The 15,658-nt window shown below is 36.8% G+C and overlaps 1 protein-coding gene across 3 annotated transcripts; it reads right to left on the reverse strand.

Annotated features, from left to right (window-relative positions):
- Nucleotides 1–865: 865 nt before the first annotated feature.
- On the reverse strand, nt 866–15,648 carry hsd3b7 (hydroxy-delta-5-steroid dehydrogenase, 3 beta- and steroid delta-isomerase). 3 transcript variants are annotated; one of them, XM_081362414.1, is made up of 7 exons: nt 15,481–15,648; nt 10,845–11,072; nt 7,678–7,833; nt 6,023–6,131; nt 3,820–3,919; nt 2,579–2,741; nt 866–1,866 (listed from the first exon to the last, which is right to left on the reverse strand). In XM_081362414.1, the coding sequence occupies exons 2-7, from the start codon at nt 11,002–11,004 to the stop codon at nt 1,451–1,453; spliced, it is 1,104 nt and encodes a 367-aa protein (XP_081218540.1). In that variant the 5' UTR covers nt 11,005–11,072; nt 15,481–15,648; the 3' UTR covers nt 866–1,450. The 3 variants fall into 3 exon arrangements, with proteins under 3 accessions (XP_081218540.1, XP_081218541.1, XP_081218539.1); XM_081362415.1 differs by lacking the exon at nt 15,481–15,648 and adding an exon at nt 14,684–14,861; XM_081362413.1 differs by lacking the exon at nt 15,481–15,648 and having other exon boundaries at nt 10,845–11,219.
- Between the last annotated feature and the right edge of the window lie 10 nt (nt 15,649–15,658).

Consider the following 15,658-nt stretch of genomic DNA (forward strand, 5'->3'; position numbering starts at 1 on the left):
GGGAATGCCCCTGAACTGAAGCCAGTTGGGAACACCCTCGTGTTTTTTCTGCTCTTTAAATGTTTATAACCACACTGAAAGTTCATCCAAAAATAAAAATACTGTCATCATTTACTTACCCTGATGTCGTTACAAACCTGCATGACTTTATTTGTTTTGTGGAAGAGCACACCCACACTCACTCACTCATACACACCCAAACACACACACTCAATCACTCACTCACTCACTCACTCACTTTATATACAGACAGTACCCTACAAACTGTATCTTCTATCCCCCTTACACTAACCTTATCCCTATACCAACACATCACAGAAATCTGAATGATTTATAAGCTGTTTTCCTTACGGGGACCAAAAAAAATGTCCCCACAAGGACAAGGAGTACATTATGCATTTCTTTCTTTCTTTTATTTCTTTGAAGTGCAAACAGATAGTCTACTTTCATGTCTATATGGGTGCCATGTGCAAAATGATTGCTATGATACCTCTACAACAATAGCAGCTGATGTGGAAAACCTGAGTTTCTGGAGAATGAGGGTGGTTATTGTGAGTCACTGGAATGATTCTTTAACGAAAAAAAGGAAGTCTGGAAGTCTTTACTGCCATTGAGCTACATATAGCCTAGGTAACAAAAACAAGTGATTCAACTTCATGAAGCAATTTAAACAGCACATCATTATGTTTATGTATTTCCATTTAATTAATTTAATAAAGCCAAGATTGCTAGGGGGGGTTGGAACATTTCTGAGAAACATTTTGTAGAAATGACAAAATAAATAATAACAATAATAAAATGAATTAAAATGAGTTATTCCAAATTTCTGCTTTGTAAAGACTGGACGGTATAAAAATATTTATTTGACAGCCATAGTTTTATTTTTCTCTTCAAAATTACACAGATACATAAGTATCTCAATGGTGAGTAGAGAAAACAATACAATGTATTTAAATCTAAATATTTTCCATATATTTTAATTAAATATTTTTTTTATAAAGAACAAAGATGTATAAATATACAAGTTTATGTTGTGGATTTTATAACACATTATATTTGATACATTAAATATATTCAGCTCAAAGACTTGATCAAAAGAATACATGTTTTGGCAGTGCGAGATTACAAACAAAACAGCTTCAGTTGTGCATTTTGCATGAAAGTGCTTGTAAAGTTTATCCCAGCTGTTAATAATAATGTCAATAATAGCATGACTTTTCATTCATCTATATGTCTGACAGATCATCACAACTGTAATTATATGATTAAGAGGTACATTTAATGATCAAATGTACTTAATGCAAAGCACATACTAAATACTGCAGTACAACATTTAAAAAAATATGTGTGCTGTCCATCATTAGATGAGAGGTCATTGCTCAAAACCATACTTTCGTATTTGGTCACAGATGTGCTAATTAAACCTATCCTCATGATATTAAAGCAGCTGTTAGGTGTCCTTAGTGCTGGTTTCTAAAGGGAACGTGTTGACCCAGCTCTGCGTACGGGCCAGGCACTGCTCCCAGCTGTAGAGCGGTCGGTACTGAAAGTGACGAAACGCTTTGTCTGTGCAGACAGTGAAGGATGTGCGGGCCACAGCGAGTGTGTATCCATTAAGCAGTGGTGTGTAGTTGTAGAACGGCTTGAGGAGCCAGCGCATCAGGTCGTTCATCCACGCTATGAACCACAGCACCCACACTGGCACGGGCAACGGGCGAAAGTTGAAGGTCGACAGGAACTGCATGTTGAAGTCTTCGTAGCTCTTGTATGGAGAGTCATCGTAGCAGAAATAAAACTCCCCGCCCAGCCGATCGGGGTGTTCCCGCAGAGCACGTGCTGCTAGCAGGTGCATCCAGGCCACATTACCTGCGTGCAAAAAAACACATCCGAGGTATTTAAGAGATTACGCTGCGGAGTCTATCATTCCAACTCAAGCAAATGAATATATAAACAGCACAGATACAGTCACGTTCTATGTAGGCACTGACATTTTTCCTACTCATTTAATATAGTCAAGAGGTCTAGGGGGAACACAAAAAAGTTAGGAGAAAAATAGTCTAAAATAAAGAAATGTGTTATTATATCAAATAAAATAAAGTTAAAATGTACTAAATTAGGTATTATTTCATTCTGCTTTCCAAAGACTGGACAAAAATCATGAGATTTATCACAATTAACTGATTCCACTGACAGCCATGGTTTGTTTTGCTTGAGGTTTATCTAACTAAATGTAATCTAATGGCTGCAAAAAGATAAATATTATCATTAATACTGCTGAATATTTTCCAGGCGATATTTAAGACTTGTTTATAAGACTTTTATTTTTCACAGTATAAATGTGTCTTTACACACAAAAATAGCAGAGTTTTTAGGAAAGGGATCATCATAATTGTGAATCTGTGACATCACAATGTTTTGACTGTGATCTCTCCTGTGATTCAGAAAAAAGGGAGTGTATAAAGTGACATCAAATCAATGAAGATTCCATTCTTTTTTCTCAGTTCCCCTATTGCCGTAGTTACTGTGTTTATGGTAAATCAGACTCATCACACACAGAAGCAAGAGTCTGTTGGTTAACCTGCATAGACCCGTCCGTGCTCCGTGTCCCGTGGAACTCCTCTGATCACCCAACCACCTGTACGGACCCCGTTCTGGTAGAAGTCCTTCATGAGCTGGTGTTGTTCCCCATAGATACCCGTTGGCCGCAGACAGCACGTGTAGAGAATGTTCCCTCCCTTTACCTAATCATGGAGAGCGGGAGAAAGGGGAGAGAAAGAAATCAATCACTTTTTTGCAGCAGAATAGCAAACAAATGATCTTTCCATTACCTAACAAATCACTCAGATGCAGAAGACACACCAACAATGTTATGAAGATTTATAGTCAACGCCAGTAAACGCATGGCACGCTGAAACACCAAGAGCAAAGGCGTGATAGCAAAACATACAGTGATTTACGGATTTCAGCATGAGTGCTATGTGTTGATTGTTTCCCATGGGTTTGGGAGGGTGCAGTATTGTGCAAAGTTGGAAAATAGCAACTAAAATGTGATTGAGAAGTAAGAGTTTCAATTCCATCAAAATGTTAGTAGATTTTAATAAAGTTTTGGGTGATATTTGTACATCCTCCTGAATATAACATATGCAAGTACTAAGTAGAAAACTTGCGTTAAAAAAATATTTTTTAAATGACATTAATTACTTGCATAAAAGTTGATACGGACATTATAACATTTAACAGTATAACATTTTGACATCATGAAAAATGAAAGGTTCCTTACAACAGACTCAAGGACGATATATGTTTTCGAAGCCTTTGTGTTCAAAGGTTTTGATATTTTCTTAGAGGAAGCAAAAAGGGAACTTTATATCAGAGGGGAACATTCTAAAATTGGGATTACAGTGAATGGTTCTGGTTTTGTGAAGAGGAAATTTACCCAGAAGACAAAGTAATAATACAGTATTATCAATCTTTAGAATGAAAATCGGACAAAAAAATGATAGATTATGTCATTTGTGCATTGGACTTTCTTAACAAAGTGAAATCGCCAACTACATCTGGCATGCATAATACAGCGTTATCAACGGGGATCGTTTTGATAACGTTGTCATCTGTACAAAGAAAAAACCTTTCCGTTTTTAGCACATCATTGTCGTGTAAACATACTGTAACTTCCTACATGTGAATTAAAGATAGGAAAATGTATCCGTGCCTGTTTTTAATCAGTGTGTTTGTAAATGGTGATTGTGACTTGTCTAAGTGATTAAAGCCAAGGTCATTTCTAAATCTGTGTGTGATTATTGTTGGATTGTGTAGTACCTTTGTGCCATTGGCTTCCAGCACCATTTTCTCAGCTGCAGCTTTGGTCTTTGGGTAGGGCATCTCATGGAATATATTATATGGAGTATCCTCATTCCCTCTGTGTCAAGGAAGAAGAACACAAAGAGTTAAAGTCTGAGATTTTTTTTTAAATGTTGTTAAGTAATAGGTAGCAGAGCTACATAGGCATTAAGTTGAAGCCTCAACTCAGTCTGAAACTAAAATTATGTGGCACGACCCGGCCAATACTGTCAAACTATAAGACCAAACTCATCCCCATAATGCTCGCTCTCTTTGTATACTCTCTCTGAATGAGTAGACACAGATGCATTCTTACAGCTTGCACAGATGGAATGTGTGTGCAAGCACAAAATGACGCTACATCCTGAGGATGGCTGAAACATTCATTGCACAGTGAGTGTTGCACATATAAAATGAGATTTTTGGTGAAATGAAACACTTAAAGGTGCACTGTGTAATTTTTAGTGGCATCTAGTGGTGAGGTTGCAAATTGCAACCAACAGAAGTTACGGTGGCCGACAGGAAGATGTCGTCGTCTGAGACAGCAGAGAGTAGCCAGTTAAGCAATGAGGTTTCTTTACAAAGATAAATTAAGAAATTAGGTTTACTTAATTATTCAGTAAAACGATGTTATTGCGAATATTATTGTTACTTGTTCATCACTGTGTCAGTTCGCTGACTTCAGCTAGCTTCTTTGCACAAAGTACAACATAGTGACGAAACGTTTGTCCGTTAAGGGCTACTGTACAAACATGTCGGCGCATTTCAACGTAAGGGGACCCGCGGTGTATGTAGATAGAAATGGCTCATTCTAAAAACATAACGGTTCATTAAGTAAGGTCTTTATACACCACTGAAAACATAGTTATGTACATGAAATAGCATTTCTGAACAGATCCTCCTAAATATTACACAATGCACCTTTAATAACAAACCCAAACCTAACTCAAACATTTTACCTAGGTATAACTTTGGGTTTGAGTTGGGGTTTGTAATTAGTCACAATTATTTATAGAAATAGTTTGTTGCATTTTAGCTTTTAATATTCTGTAATGTGAGAGAAACACAGATATTGCAACAACACAAATCTTTTGTGCAATGCTGCTTTCCAAAGAGGTTATGAAGATAGTTTTTATCTTTCTTCTGTGGATAGTTCTCTATGGCAGCTCACATTTTCCAGCAAAAACATTCATTATTTTCGTGACCTTCGAAAGGCATGCAAATGTGGAGGGAAAGAGGGAGAGAGAAATATTGCTGAAATATAATCTTGTTGCTTTTAAATAATTTAATTGATGTGTGAATATGTGTATGTTTGAATGAAAATATCTCAGAACTGATGATCTGTATATACTGTATGCGTGTTAGTCACTCAGGAAAACATTAATGTTTCTAGCACATGACAGTGAAGGAAAGACTTCAAGGTTTTCTCTGTGTGCTTTTTTATTTGAAGTTGGTGGCAAGACTTTAGTTAAAAACCTTTGTGGCACTTAAAAGTCATCCTAAATTTGTCATTTGGGTCTCTGATAAGACTGCATGACACATTTTTCTTTGAGTTTGGTTGATTACTAGGCCAAACCACGATCCGTTTTACTTTTACATCCGTCTTTATTACTCTCAGCTCACATTCTAACATGTTTTCAAGCAGAATTCATACGTTTCCTGCAAAATCAACACAGAACATGTGGGAGAAACATAAGATTCCATCTGGGCTGACTAATTACAGAGCTGGCAATTGCTACTTTCAGAATTCCTACCACTAGAACACAATACACAAAGAACACGATGCACAACGCCACAAGTGTTTTGAGACATGCAAGCGTCACTTGCTTCAGGTGACCAGTAGAAAAAACGCAGTGGCAGAGATACAGACCTTTACTTTTTAAATGTTAAAAAAAGTGTAAATAGCATTCCCAAACTGTGCCCGTCACAACTGTGGCCTGTAATTATTCAGCTTGACAGATATTTCAAGATGGAATGTTGAAAACATTTGGAATTCTGCTGTCATTCCAGAATGCATTCAGCATGTGCAAACCCTTCCTCCCCTTCAGTCTCCCAGACATTCTCTCCATTACACCCAAACCCTTTAAACTCCTTTTATTCCAGTGAATATTTTGAATCTGAACACACAACACTATGTAAAGTCTTCTTACATATAAAAAAATATTTAAATTAATACACTTACCTGATGAATGTATCTCCTTTTACATTTGGACCAACCACCTCCATGGAGCTTGTATAGATCAAATTCTGAATACCGATTTCTACACAGGCATTTATTACATTCTCCGTCCCTGATGGAAAATAGCACCCAGAAAGAAAAAGCATTAATTAAAAATACATTTATAACAACTAAGGGGTGAAGAAAAAAGGAACACTACTGCTGTAATAAAACAAATGAAGGAGCTAAAACAAATCTGTTTGTGTTGCTTACACTGACATCAACCAGACTGGAAGCTGGAACTGAGGACACAATCCCTAAATTCCAAGTATTGCTTTCATGCACTTGGAAGCATCAGATAGTCTGAACGAGAAATCCATCAGCTATGTAAATGCTTTCTGAAGTATCAGGTATTTAGTGATAAGTGACAGTGGAAAAATAAAGGTAAACAATTGTGCAGATGGCTTTTAAGTATCCAGATGCTTTCAATAGCATTTAAAGAGGAGACACCTGGGAAATTAATGCGGAATGTAGATCTGAGATAAAGGATCAAATTATATGGTAGGGCAGGATCCAAACAAATGGAACATTCCAGTACGACAGCACATTTATCATCTCTTGCTCTTGTTTTTATCTGTATCTTCTGGGTTTGTCTATATCAATGAGTGCTAAACTGACACAGGCCTAAACATATGTTAGGAACATTAAAACCAGTAAGGTCTACCACAAACAGTCAAAATTAAAAACACTGTATCTGATAATATAGACATGTTTTCACTCATGCAAATGGTGATGCTGAATGAATTCCAACATCAGACATCTTTATGTAATGTTTGTAAATGGAGAGTTTGATGTTTCTGATGAGCTTAATGAGATGTCAGTAACTGCATACGCTCTATTTCTCATAGCAACATGATCTGTCCAGCCTAGCATGAGGGCTGTGGACTAGCTAAAAAGCACATGCCTATTATGCTCACTTCCTTTTTAGAAAGAAAACGATGTAAATTCTCGCCTTGTGTGTGAGAGATGAGTAAATGATGCATTTCCGGACCAAACAGATCGTAAATTTTAAATGTTACTGGAAATGTCACCAAAGGAAAACTGTGGGAGAAACCAAAACCTACATAACACCCACTGAAAAAAAAGAAAAAAAAAAACACTACTGTTTAAAAGTTTGGGGTCTAGAAGATATTTTAAAAAGATATGAATATTTATTCAGCAAAGATGCATGAAATAAAACGTGACAGTAAAGGCTTGCATAGTTACAAAAGAAAATCTATCATGGTTTCCAAGAAAACATTAAGCAGCACAACTGGTTTCAACATTGATAATAATACAAAAGTGTGATGATTTCTGAAGGATCATGTGACACTGAAGAATGGAGTTATGAAACTGAAAATTCAGATTTGACAAAAATATATTCCATTAAACATAAGTGTAATATTATTTCACAATATTCTGCTTTTTACTATATGTTTGTTACAATAAATGCAGCCTTGTGAGCATACATTTGAACAGACATTACCAACCCTAAACTTTTAAACAGCAGTCCATCTTCAAAGCTGGCAACATTCAGTGTTCTCCTAAACCCGTTCAAAGTGCAAAACATTGGCATCACTTCTACAGTGAAGTCATTACTATCCATCTCCGTTTGTTCCTCAATCTTATTCTTCACTCACCTTGTACATTGACAGCATAGATGGCCTTTTCAGGGACTTTATACCACACATCAACCAAACTAGCTGCGTGGATAACCAGGTCTGCTCCCTGAAAGGCATCACGCACGCTCTCATAATTTGTTATATCCCCCTGCACCACCACCACCTTCACATGTTCTGCGAATAAAAGAGAGAAGATACCTTGTTAAAAGGCAAATGGTTTGTTAGTGTTTTAATAAAAGGCATGAATGTCTATAAAAAAGGCATTTTATCTAGATTCTCTACAGCTTCGCAGAAGAGAAACCTTCATCCACCCAAGCATACAGTACATTTGAGGACTACAGGGTGACTTCAGTGGTAAACCTTCAAAAATAACAGTAGTGCTCCGCCAACAGCCTATTACAGTTAAATTACAGTACTTAAATGTATAATTACACTGTAACAAGGACACTAAAATAAGGTGTAACCAATATTTTATACAATAAAAAGATTTCTATAGTACTAAATCTACTGACATTTCTGTTTTCCTCGTACAAAACAAAGTGTGTGCGTGCTTTATTTATTCTAGTAAATGAGGGAGTGTGTGGGTGTGTTGGTTGACAGCTGATGACAAGGTCACTTTGTTGCATCCTATTATCTCTAAGAATCCTATTATCTCTATTACCTTAGGAAGCTTCCTGATGCATTTTTAGGATTCTGAGTTAAATTCTTGATTACAATGATGCAATTATTGAGAACAGGAAATAAACAATAAACTCCATCTGTCTGGTGGGAGCAGCACCCTCTTCCTTGTAAACAACATACATTGTTCCCTTTCTCACTCTATTTTTCTAACAAAGACCAGCCCTTCATCACTGTTCTGCAAAGAAATATTGCCTCTGGATCTGCTGTAGCATCTCTCTGATAGCTGAATTTTTCAATTGCTTTTACACTTATGCATTTAACATCTCCAAAGAATGACAAACTCTTTAGCTACACAGGACAAACAATAATTTATGTGACTGGAACAACCTGTAATTGCCTCTGTGCCATGCAAAGATGTTCAAATAAACATGTCTCTAGTGTCCTGTAGGATTACAAATTTAAGAATATGTTTAAGATCTGCTGATCCTACTTCCTTACATAACATCACATGAAAAACTAAGGTGGACTACACTGTATTGGGCATTCAAGGTGAACATGATGGCATCCATTTACTGATTAGATTCAATATAGTTTCCATTGAAGGGAAGATCTCCCCACTGAGAGTTGAACCATGTGTGAATGTTTACATAGTCTTAGTTCCTGTGACCATGTGTTGTTTATACAATTTGGGGGGGGGGGGGGGGGGTACCATTTTCTCCAGTTGGGGGTTATTGCCTCTATTGTCTTTAGATGATTAGATTTAGTGGTCATCTCTAAGGCTGTGTGTAAGGTCAACACTTTTAAGGACTGTCAGCACCTTTAAGGACTGCCCACTGAATGCCTATAAGAGACCATGTAAAGTTCCCTTATTCAGACTTGATGACTGCAGCTGCGACTCGTGTTCTCAATTAAGTATCCTGCTGAAGAAAGAACCAAGTCTCCTGGTCTTCCATTCTGAGTTTCCTACAGTCCCTTGTATCTGGGTGATGTTGATTAATTGAGCTTTATGATAAAACATTATAAAGAACATATATAAAGACTGTCTATGAACAAAATCTTTGCAAGCAGTCACAAAGTTTATATAAAATCAGTCACTTACAAAAAAAAAAAAACCTCCCTACTATTTCACAGAGCCAAGTAGGTCAATGTTCAGTTCTGATAACAAATGGTTATCTAACGTCTTTCTGTTGCCATTTAGACTTTGACCACATGTTAAACTGTTGTCAATTCCAAGCATCTTTGTGGAAGTAATGCAATCTTTCCCCCATAGCCCCTGGGATAAAAACTAGCAAAATATGTGAGGAGTAGAATACATTAAGGCAGGACAACGGACACTGTAATGTATGAGATCTACTTGTTGAAAGAGCCAAGAAACTCTGGTTCATAGAAAACATTTGACATAAATTAGAAGCAGCTAACTAAATTCAAAATCCAACATGCTTCATGCATCTATTTCTCAGGCAGGCGTTGCATAATGATATACTGCAAAAGTACACTGTGCTTCAGCTAAGCAGAGCTACAAAGAGATCCATTTCTCCATTTTAACATGATCAGTGGGGGTTGGTCAATACACTGAATAATATCCCCTTTGTACAGCAGGACATCAGATTCATGGGGCAGGGAAGGTGAGAAGAAGACACTGGACTGGATGAAAGTGATATGGTGTGGCCTTGACCTCAACAACTTAACCAAGCCAGTAATATAGGCTACACAATGACATGAATGAACATTTCCATTTCCTCAGTCTTGTCAACGTTCTTTCCCATTATTGGAGTCATAAAAAACAACAGATGTTTCCCTGGACACTTGCGGAAACTACACCCTATACTGTGCTCATCACGAATGTCAAAAACAATCTATAAATTACTACATTTTTTTAAACTATGATCATCTAAAGGAAGAATATACATACATTCAATATTTAGAGTATTAGAATTAGAAATGTATTTATTTCCCAAATATATTTCCACTAGCCCCCTTTCGATTTGTGGCTTAATTTCCAACACAAACATAAATGTTTAGTTGTGTGTAGCCTACTTGGTTACCAACAAAATATTTAATATTGATTGTTCTTTATTTTCTTCATCATACATCCCATTTCATCTTAAACTGACACTGTTGAAGCATTGTGCCAGTTTAAGATGAAATGTGATGTATGGTGATGAAAATAAAGAACAATCAAGGTAAATATTTTGTGAATATAACATTTTTATTTAGCCTGTGTCATTCCCAATCAAGATTGCTACAGTAAAAAGGCTAGCTTTAAATGCTCAGCAAGATGAATCTGTCATATTAATCCAAAAATGTTTAAAATTTAATTCCCATTATCGAATATTATAAAACGCAATGCATAATTTGAGATGTGATAAACATGTTAATTACTTTAAAAACATGACAAAAATAGCGTGATGTATATAGTTAACATCAAGGCCTAGGTGGGAGACACAACCATAAACGTATAGCCTATTCAACAAATTAGTAGGCTATATAACTTATCAATATTCAAACCATTTTGGGAACTCATAAGCTCGCAATAAACACAGTTTGTTCCATGTGTTTCTTACCTGTACTGTGACTTTGTAGATTAGGGTAAACGGTTTTATCGAAAAGCCTGATCTCTTTGATATTTTCTTCCTTCTCCAACAAAACTCTTAACAGGTGCTGTCCAAGAAAACCGCATCCTCCAGTTATCAAATAAGTTAACTTCGATTTCTCATTAGACATTATAACTCCGTTGAATCCTCTCCCGTTGTTGACTGAAGTTTTTACCGACGGCAGTCGGGTGATTCACTCTGCAAAGTAAACAAAAGGACGTCACGTAGCCTACAGCGTAATAACAAGCAATAGGAAACAAATCAACGGAGGCTACTAGCATTGAATGGACAAGTAATTTCTGACAGTCTGAATGCTGTTACATGAATGCACTCCACTCCTCCCATAGAGTTGTGGTCTGAAAGTGCCCGCCCAAAAGGCACGTCTTAACCATAGACTGGTCTTAACCGCACTGCACACTGTTTTACTGTTAAAATGTAATATTCTGAAAATACGTTATTCACTCCTTCCTTCAGAGTTCAGACTTTATAATTTAATTAATAATAAAATAATTATGTAATCCCAGTGCAAATGTGAAATATTCAGAGAAAATGGTTCCATTTCACATTAGAAGAAATATGGGGAAAGACTTAAATGGTAGCCTAATTCTTTGGATAGGCCTAACTGAATGCAACTACCATTACCTTAATTGAGTAGCCTAAGTAAACAATTACTTTAAAATAATTACAAAAAAAAAGTAAAAGTAAATATTGGTACTTGGTTCACCCAAAAATGTATTTCACCCAAAAATTAAAACTCTGTCATAATGACTCACCCTCATGTCGTTCTAAACCCTTAAGACTTTCGTTCATCTTCGGAACACAAATTAAGATCTTTTTAATGAGCTTTCTGTTCCTTTATTGACAGCTACGCAACTGACACTTTGACACTTCAAAATGTTCATTAAGTGGTTGTAAAACTAAATGAGAATGAACATCATTGGTTCTTGCTGAAGCTCAAACGTGCTCCGTAACACAAGAATGAACCTCATTGCTTCTCGCACGTCAAGCAAATATGCTTGAGATTCAGTTTACCACAACTGGTGTGTGGGTTGATGAGTGTTTATATGTGAATAAAAGCGTAAATTATATCTGTTTATCATAAAAAGCAAACATGTCTCTTCAGAAAATTTTTGGACGAAACCGCTCAATTCATAGTTTTACGATCTCTTTATGAAAGTTTTGAAGCGCCAAATTATCAGTTGCGTAGATGTCTATGGAGAGATCTCAGATTTCATCAAAAAGATCTTCATTTGTGTTTAGAAGATGAACAAAAGTCTTACGGGTTTAGAACGACATGAGGGAGTAATGAAAGAATTTTCATTTTTGGATGAAATGGAGAAGAAATGGAGATCAAAATCCCACTGGAGCGAATTATTTTTTCCAATTTGACTTATTTAATTAGTCTTTTGTGCACGATCACTCATCCACTAACACTATGTAATCCTAACTTTTGTCTACTCTGCACAAATATCAAATCTTTCAAGCCCATATCAAGACATGAATTAAAAGTCATGCAACCTATTTGCTAAATACCAAAGTGTGTGAGTAGTTAAAAATTAACAATGATCATAACTGTAATCACAAGCCCAATTTCATGTCAAGGACAGAGCACATATCAAATACAATTTAACCTGTTAAACGGCTTCTTTTTTGCATAATCTTCAACACTGCGTGGGAAAAAAACTGTACATTAAGGGAAATTGAGCAAGAGAATTTGCGTAGCAAAACCGTTTAGCAGTTGGACTATATTACCAAACTGGTTACATCAGATCAACAGTTCTTAACTTGACTTAAGACCTGAAACATTATAAACAAAAGAAGCTTAAAGTTATAGTATCTGTCCTCATTTACTCACCCTCATGTTTTTCCAAACCTGTATGAGTTGAACTCAAAAGAAGATATTTTAAAGAATGTTGGTAACTAGACAGTTCACCCACTGACTTTCATTTGTGTTTCCTAAAATATAAGTCAATGAGTGACACTAATTGTCTAGCTGCCAACATCCTTCAAAATTTCTTTCATTTGTGTTCAACAGAAGAAAGAAACTTATACGGGTTGGAACAACATGAGGGCGAGAAAATGATACTTCATAATAAATAATTTACCAGTTTCAGATGACAGGTTCATAGTTCATAGCACTGTAAGCCGAAAAAGGGGCATTATATTGAAATAAACAAGGCATCAGTGGAATTTTATAGTTTGGGCAGTTTTTTTTTTTTTTTTTTTAGCAAATGTTTTAATTCAGTAGTTTTACAAATTAACAAGAAATCATTAAAGTGTTCTTTTAAATTTAAAGTTCACCAATGACCGGATGAACTGCACTTTGTGCTTCTCTCTTTTATTTCTCAATATATTATATTAAATATTAAATAATTAAATAAGCTGAATATGGTTGTGTTACATTACTGAAATGTTGGCTGCATGTCATGTGGCTCAAGAATAACATTCCAGATATCCCTTCATGACTGACTGCAGATGGGTCAACGATGTAATGCATTTAAGATGGATTAATAATGCAAATTATTAACCCAATGACTTGAACACACCTCTTCTATGATGAACACGTTTTGCATGTGCATATGATCCTCTCTGTGCTATCGTGTCTCTGGACCAGAGCAGACTGTGTGCACTGCGGCGCATCGCATGACACAAATACGAAACCAGACTTCATTCGCCCCAATGGAAAGCATATTTACAATGTCTGAATCATTTCCTATCCCCTATATAGTGAGCTATGCGCCATTAACTATATAAAAAAGTAATACTGTGAACAAGTGACCGATTTCAGCAGCAGCTTCAGCATCTTCTTTGGGGCAGGACACTTTAGGTTTTTGTCATCAAAATCATTGATATATTGGTGGAAGTGAGAGAGTGTAAGTTTTGAATGCTTATATCTTCTAAATGCTAAATTTGTCATTGGTTTGGAGCATATTAGCCTATAGATAACCCTAAGTCTAACATATTCATACTAAAAGCCTACTTTATAAGTTTACTTTTAGGGACTTTTTTTAGGTCGAATGGAGGAACCCTAAAAAAAACAGCTCAAAATGTGATATTAATATTAGAAAACTTTTTTTTTTGAAAAAGGAATAATGACAACCCTTACTTAACTATTCAAGGTGAATGTATTTTAGTTATTTTTGCTCAGATACCACATTTTAAATCTAACACAGGCTAGAAGGAAATACACATATCCAGAAAATGTATAAAACCAACTCAAATACAAAATTGGAACACACCCTTTAACCTAGATTGTTAAAAGATTTACACTCATCAGATCTCCTTACATGACATATGATTTTCTAATTTTTTTTATTTTTTGTATCTTACGTACGCAATGCGGCTTGATAGCATCATGGTCCTCCAGATTCATCATTATCCGTGTAACGGAGGCCAGCTAGTAAGTTAGTTGCTGTGTCGAGTAAACCTCACTCCTCTGATCTCAATAGGAGCTCTAGCGACAGACGCAGAGGCTGCAGTTACATCCGCATTAGCGGTTTGCCACCAGTGACTCGAACTTCACGCCGATAAACTGAGGCTGCTCATCTTCCTTTATCTACAATTTCCGATCAGGTGCAGCGTTACCTATAGCAGCAACTTTGCTTTAAGTCATAAGCCTGGGACACACTAAGCCGACGATCGGCCGTCGGGCAAGTAGTTTTTCAGATGTACCGGGCCGTCGGTGAGAGAGAGAACTCTGATTGGCTGTTCGGCTTAGTGAACCAGTGCACGAGAATAATAGCAAAACTGCGAGCAAAGAAGTCAAAACAGTACAGATAGAAGGCTGTTTTAATGTTACGTCATCTTACCTGAGTGTTCCTTGGCGATTATTTCAATATTAACACAAGAGGAGTGGAATAAAGAAAGTGTTTAGCAAGATTGATATTCAAAATGGTAACGTTAAGCACGCACTGCTTTGTTTGCGGTTTGTGTATCTAGAGCCTGCCCTGCAGCGTCGGTTTCCATTTTTGAATGACGAATATAGACGAATATATCTGCCGAAAGAAATAGACAGTATCTTTTACATGCAGGCGCAGTGCAGATCGCGCATGCCAGCTGACATCGGCTGTCAGCTTTTTCCCCTGACGCAGCTAGGCGACGCAGTCTGCTTTCATCAGCACTAGTTCTTGGGTCTGTCCCTACACTGTATTGTATAATGGTTACTGTTGTGAAATAAGACATTCTTTATGACAAATGCTGCCGACAAACGCGACCTCCGGAGGACGCAGCCTTCAAAAAGAGACGTCAGCAGGATGAATGAATGATACGTCCTGTATTTTAACGCCAAAACTGTAGGCTACTCGAGGTCTGACTAACATGGTATCCGCTCAGATTTCCTGCAGCAGAATGAATGAGTAGCCTACTGTGTTTCAGTTCAATGGAATTGTCTTTCGAATGAGAGTTTCCGCGAAGTCTTATTCAGTCTCCTTTGTGTCCATGGCCCACAACAAAATGAGGTTATCGCAAACAAAGTCAGATGAATAAGGCTGTCACTTGATGCTTCGTGTTCCTCACCATCTCTCTCATTATTATCTCTCATTATTATTTTCGCAGGTGGTGTATACACAAAAACACATACATTTATATCTTTGAATTTGCCCCTTACCTCTGTAACTTCCATTATTCTCTTCAATGAATCCAGTGAGCTAAACATTGATGTTTCTATTTCCTGTGCCATTTTTTGAGACGGAGGCGCATCTTCCTCTCTGCAAGCATCATGCTTCCGCCCAGAGCCGTCCCGAGGCATTAGCGAACTAAGCGACTGCTTAGGGGCCACCAGGGGG

Source organism: Scardinius erythrophthalmus (genome assembly GCF_964197995.2).
Source record: "Scardinius erythrophthalmus genome assembly, chromosome: 1".
NCBI classification, from domain to species: Eukaryota; Metazoa; Chordata; class Actinopteri; order Cypriniformes; family Leuciscidae; genus Scardinius; species Scardinius erythrophthalmus.

Bases quoted from the DNA above. Each gene is read 5' to 3' on its own strand.
- hsd3b7 (XM_081362414.1), bottom strand. From the start codon at position 11,004: ATGTCTAATGAGAAATCGAAGTTAACTTATTTGATAACTGGAGGATGC. The intron at 6,132-7,677 runs GTGAGTGAAGAA...ATTTTCCATCAG, and splicing joins CTATGCTGTCAATGTACAAG to GGACGGAGAATGTAATAAAT. The intron at 2,742-3,819 runs GTACTACACAAT...CTCCATGATTAG, and splicing joins TGGAAGCCAATGGCACAAAG to GTAAAGGGAGGGAACATTCT.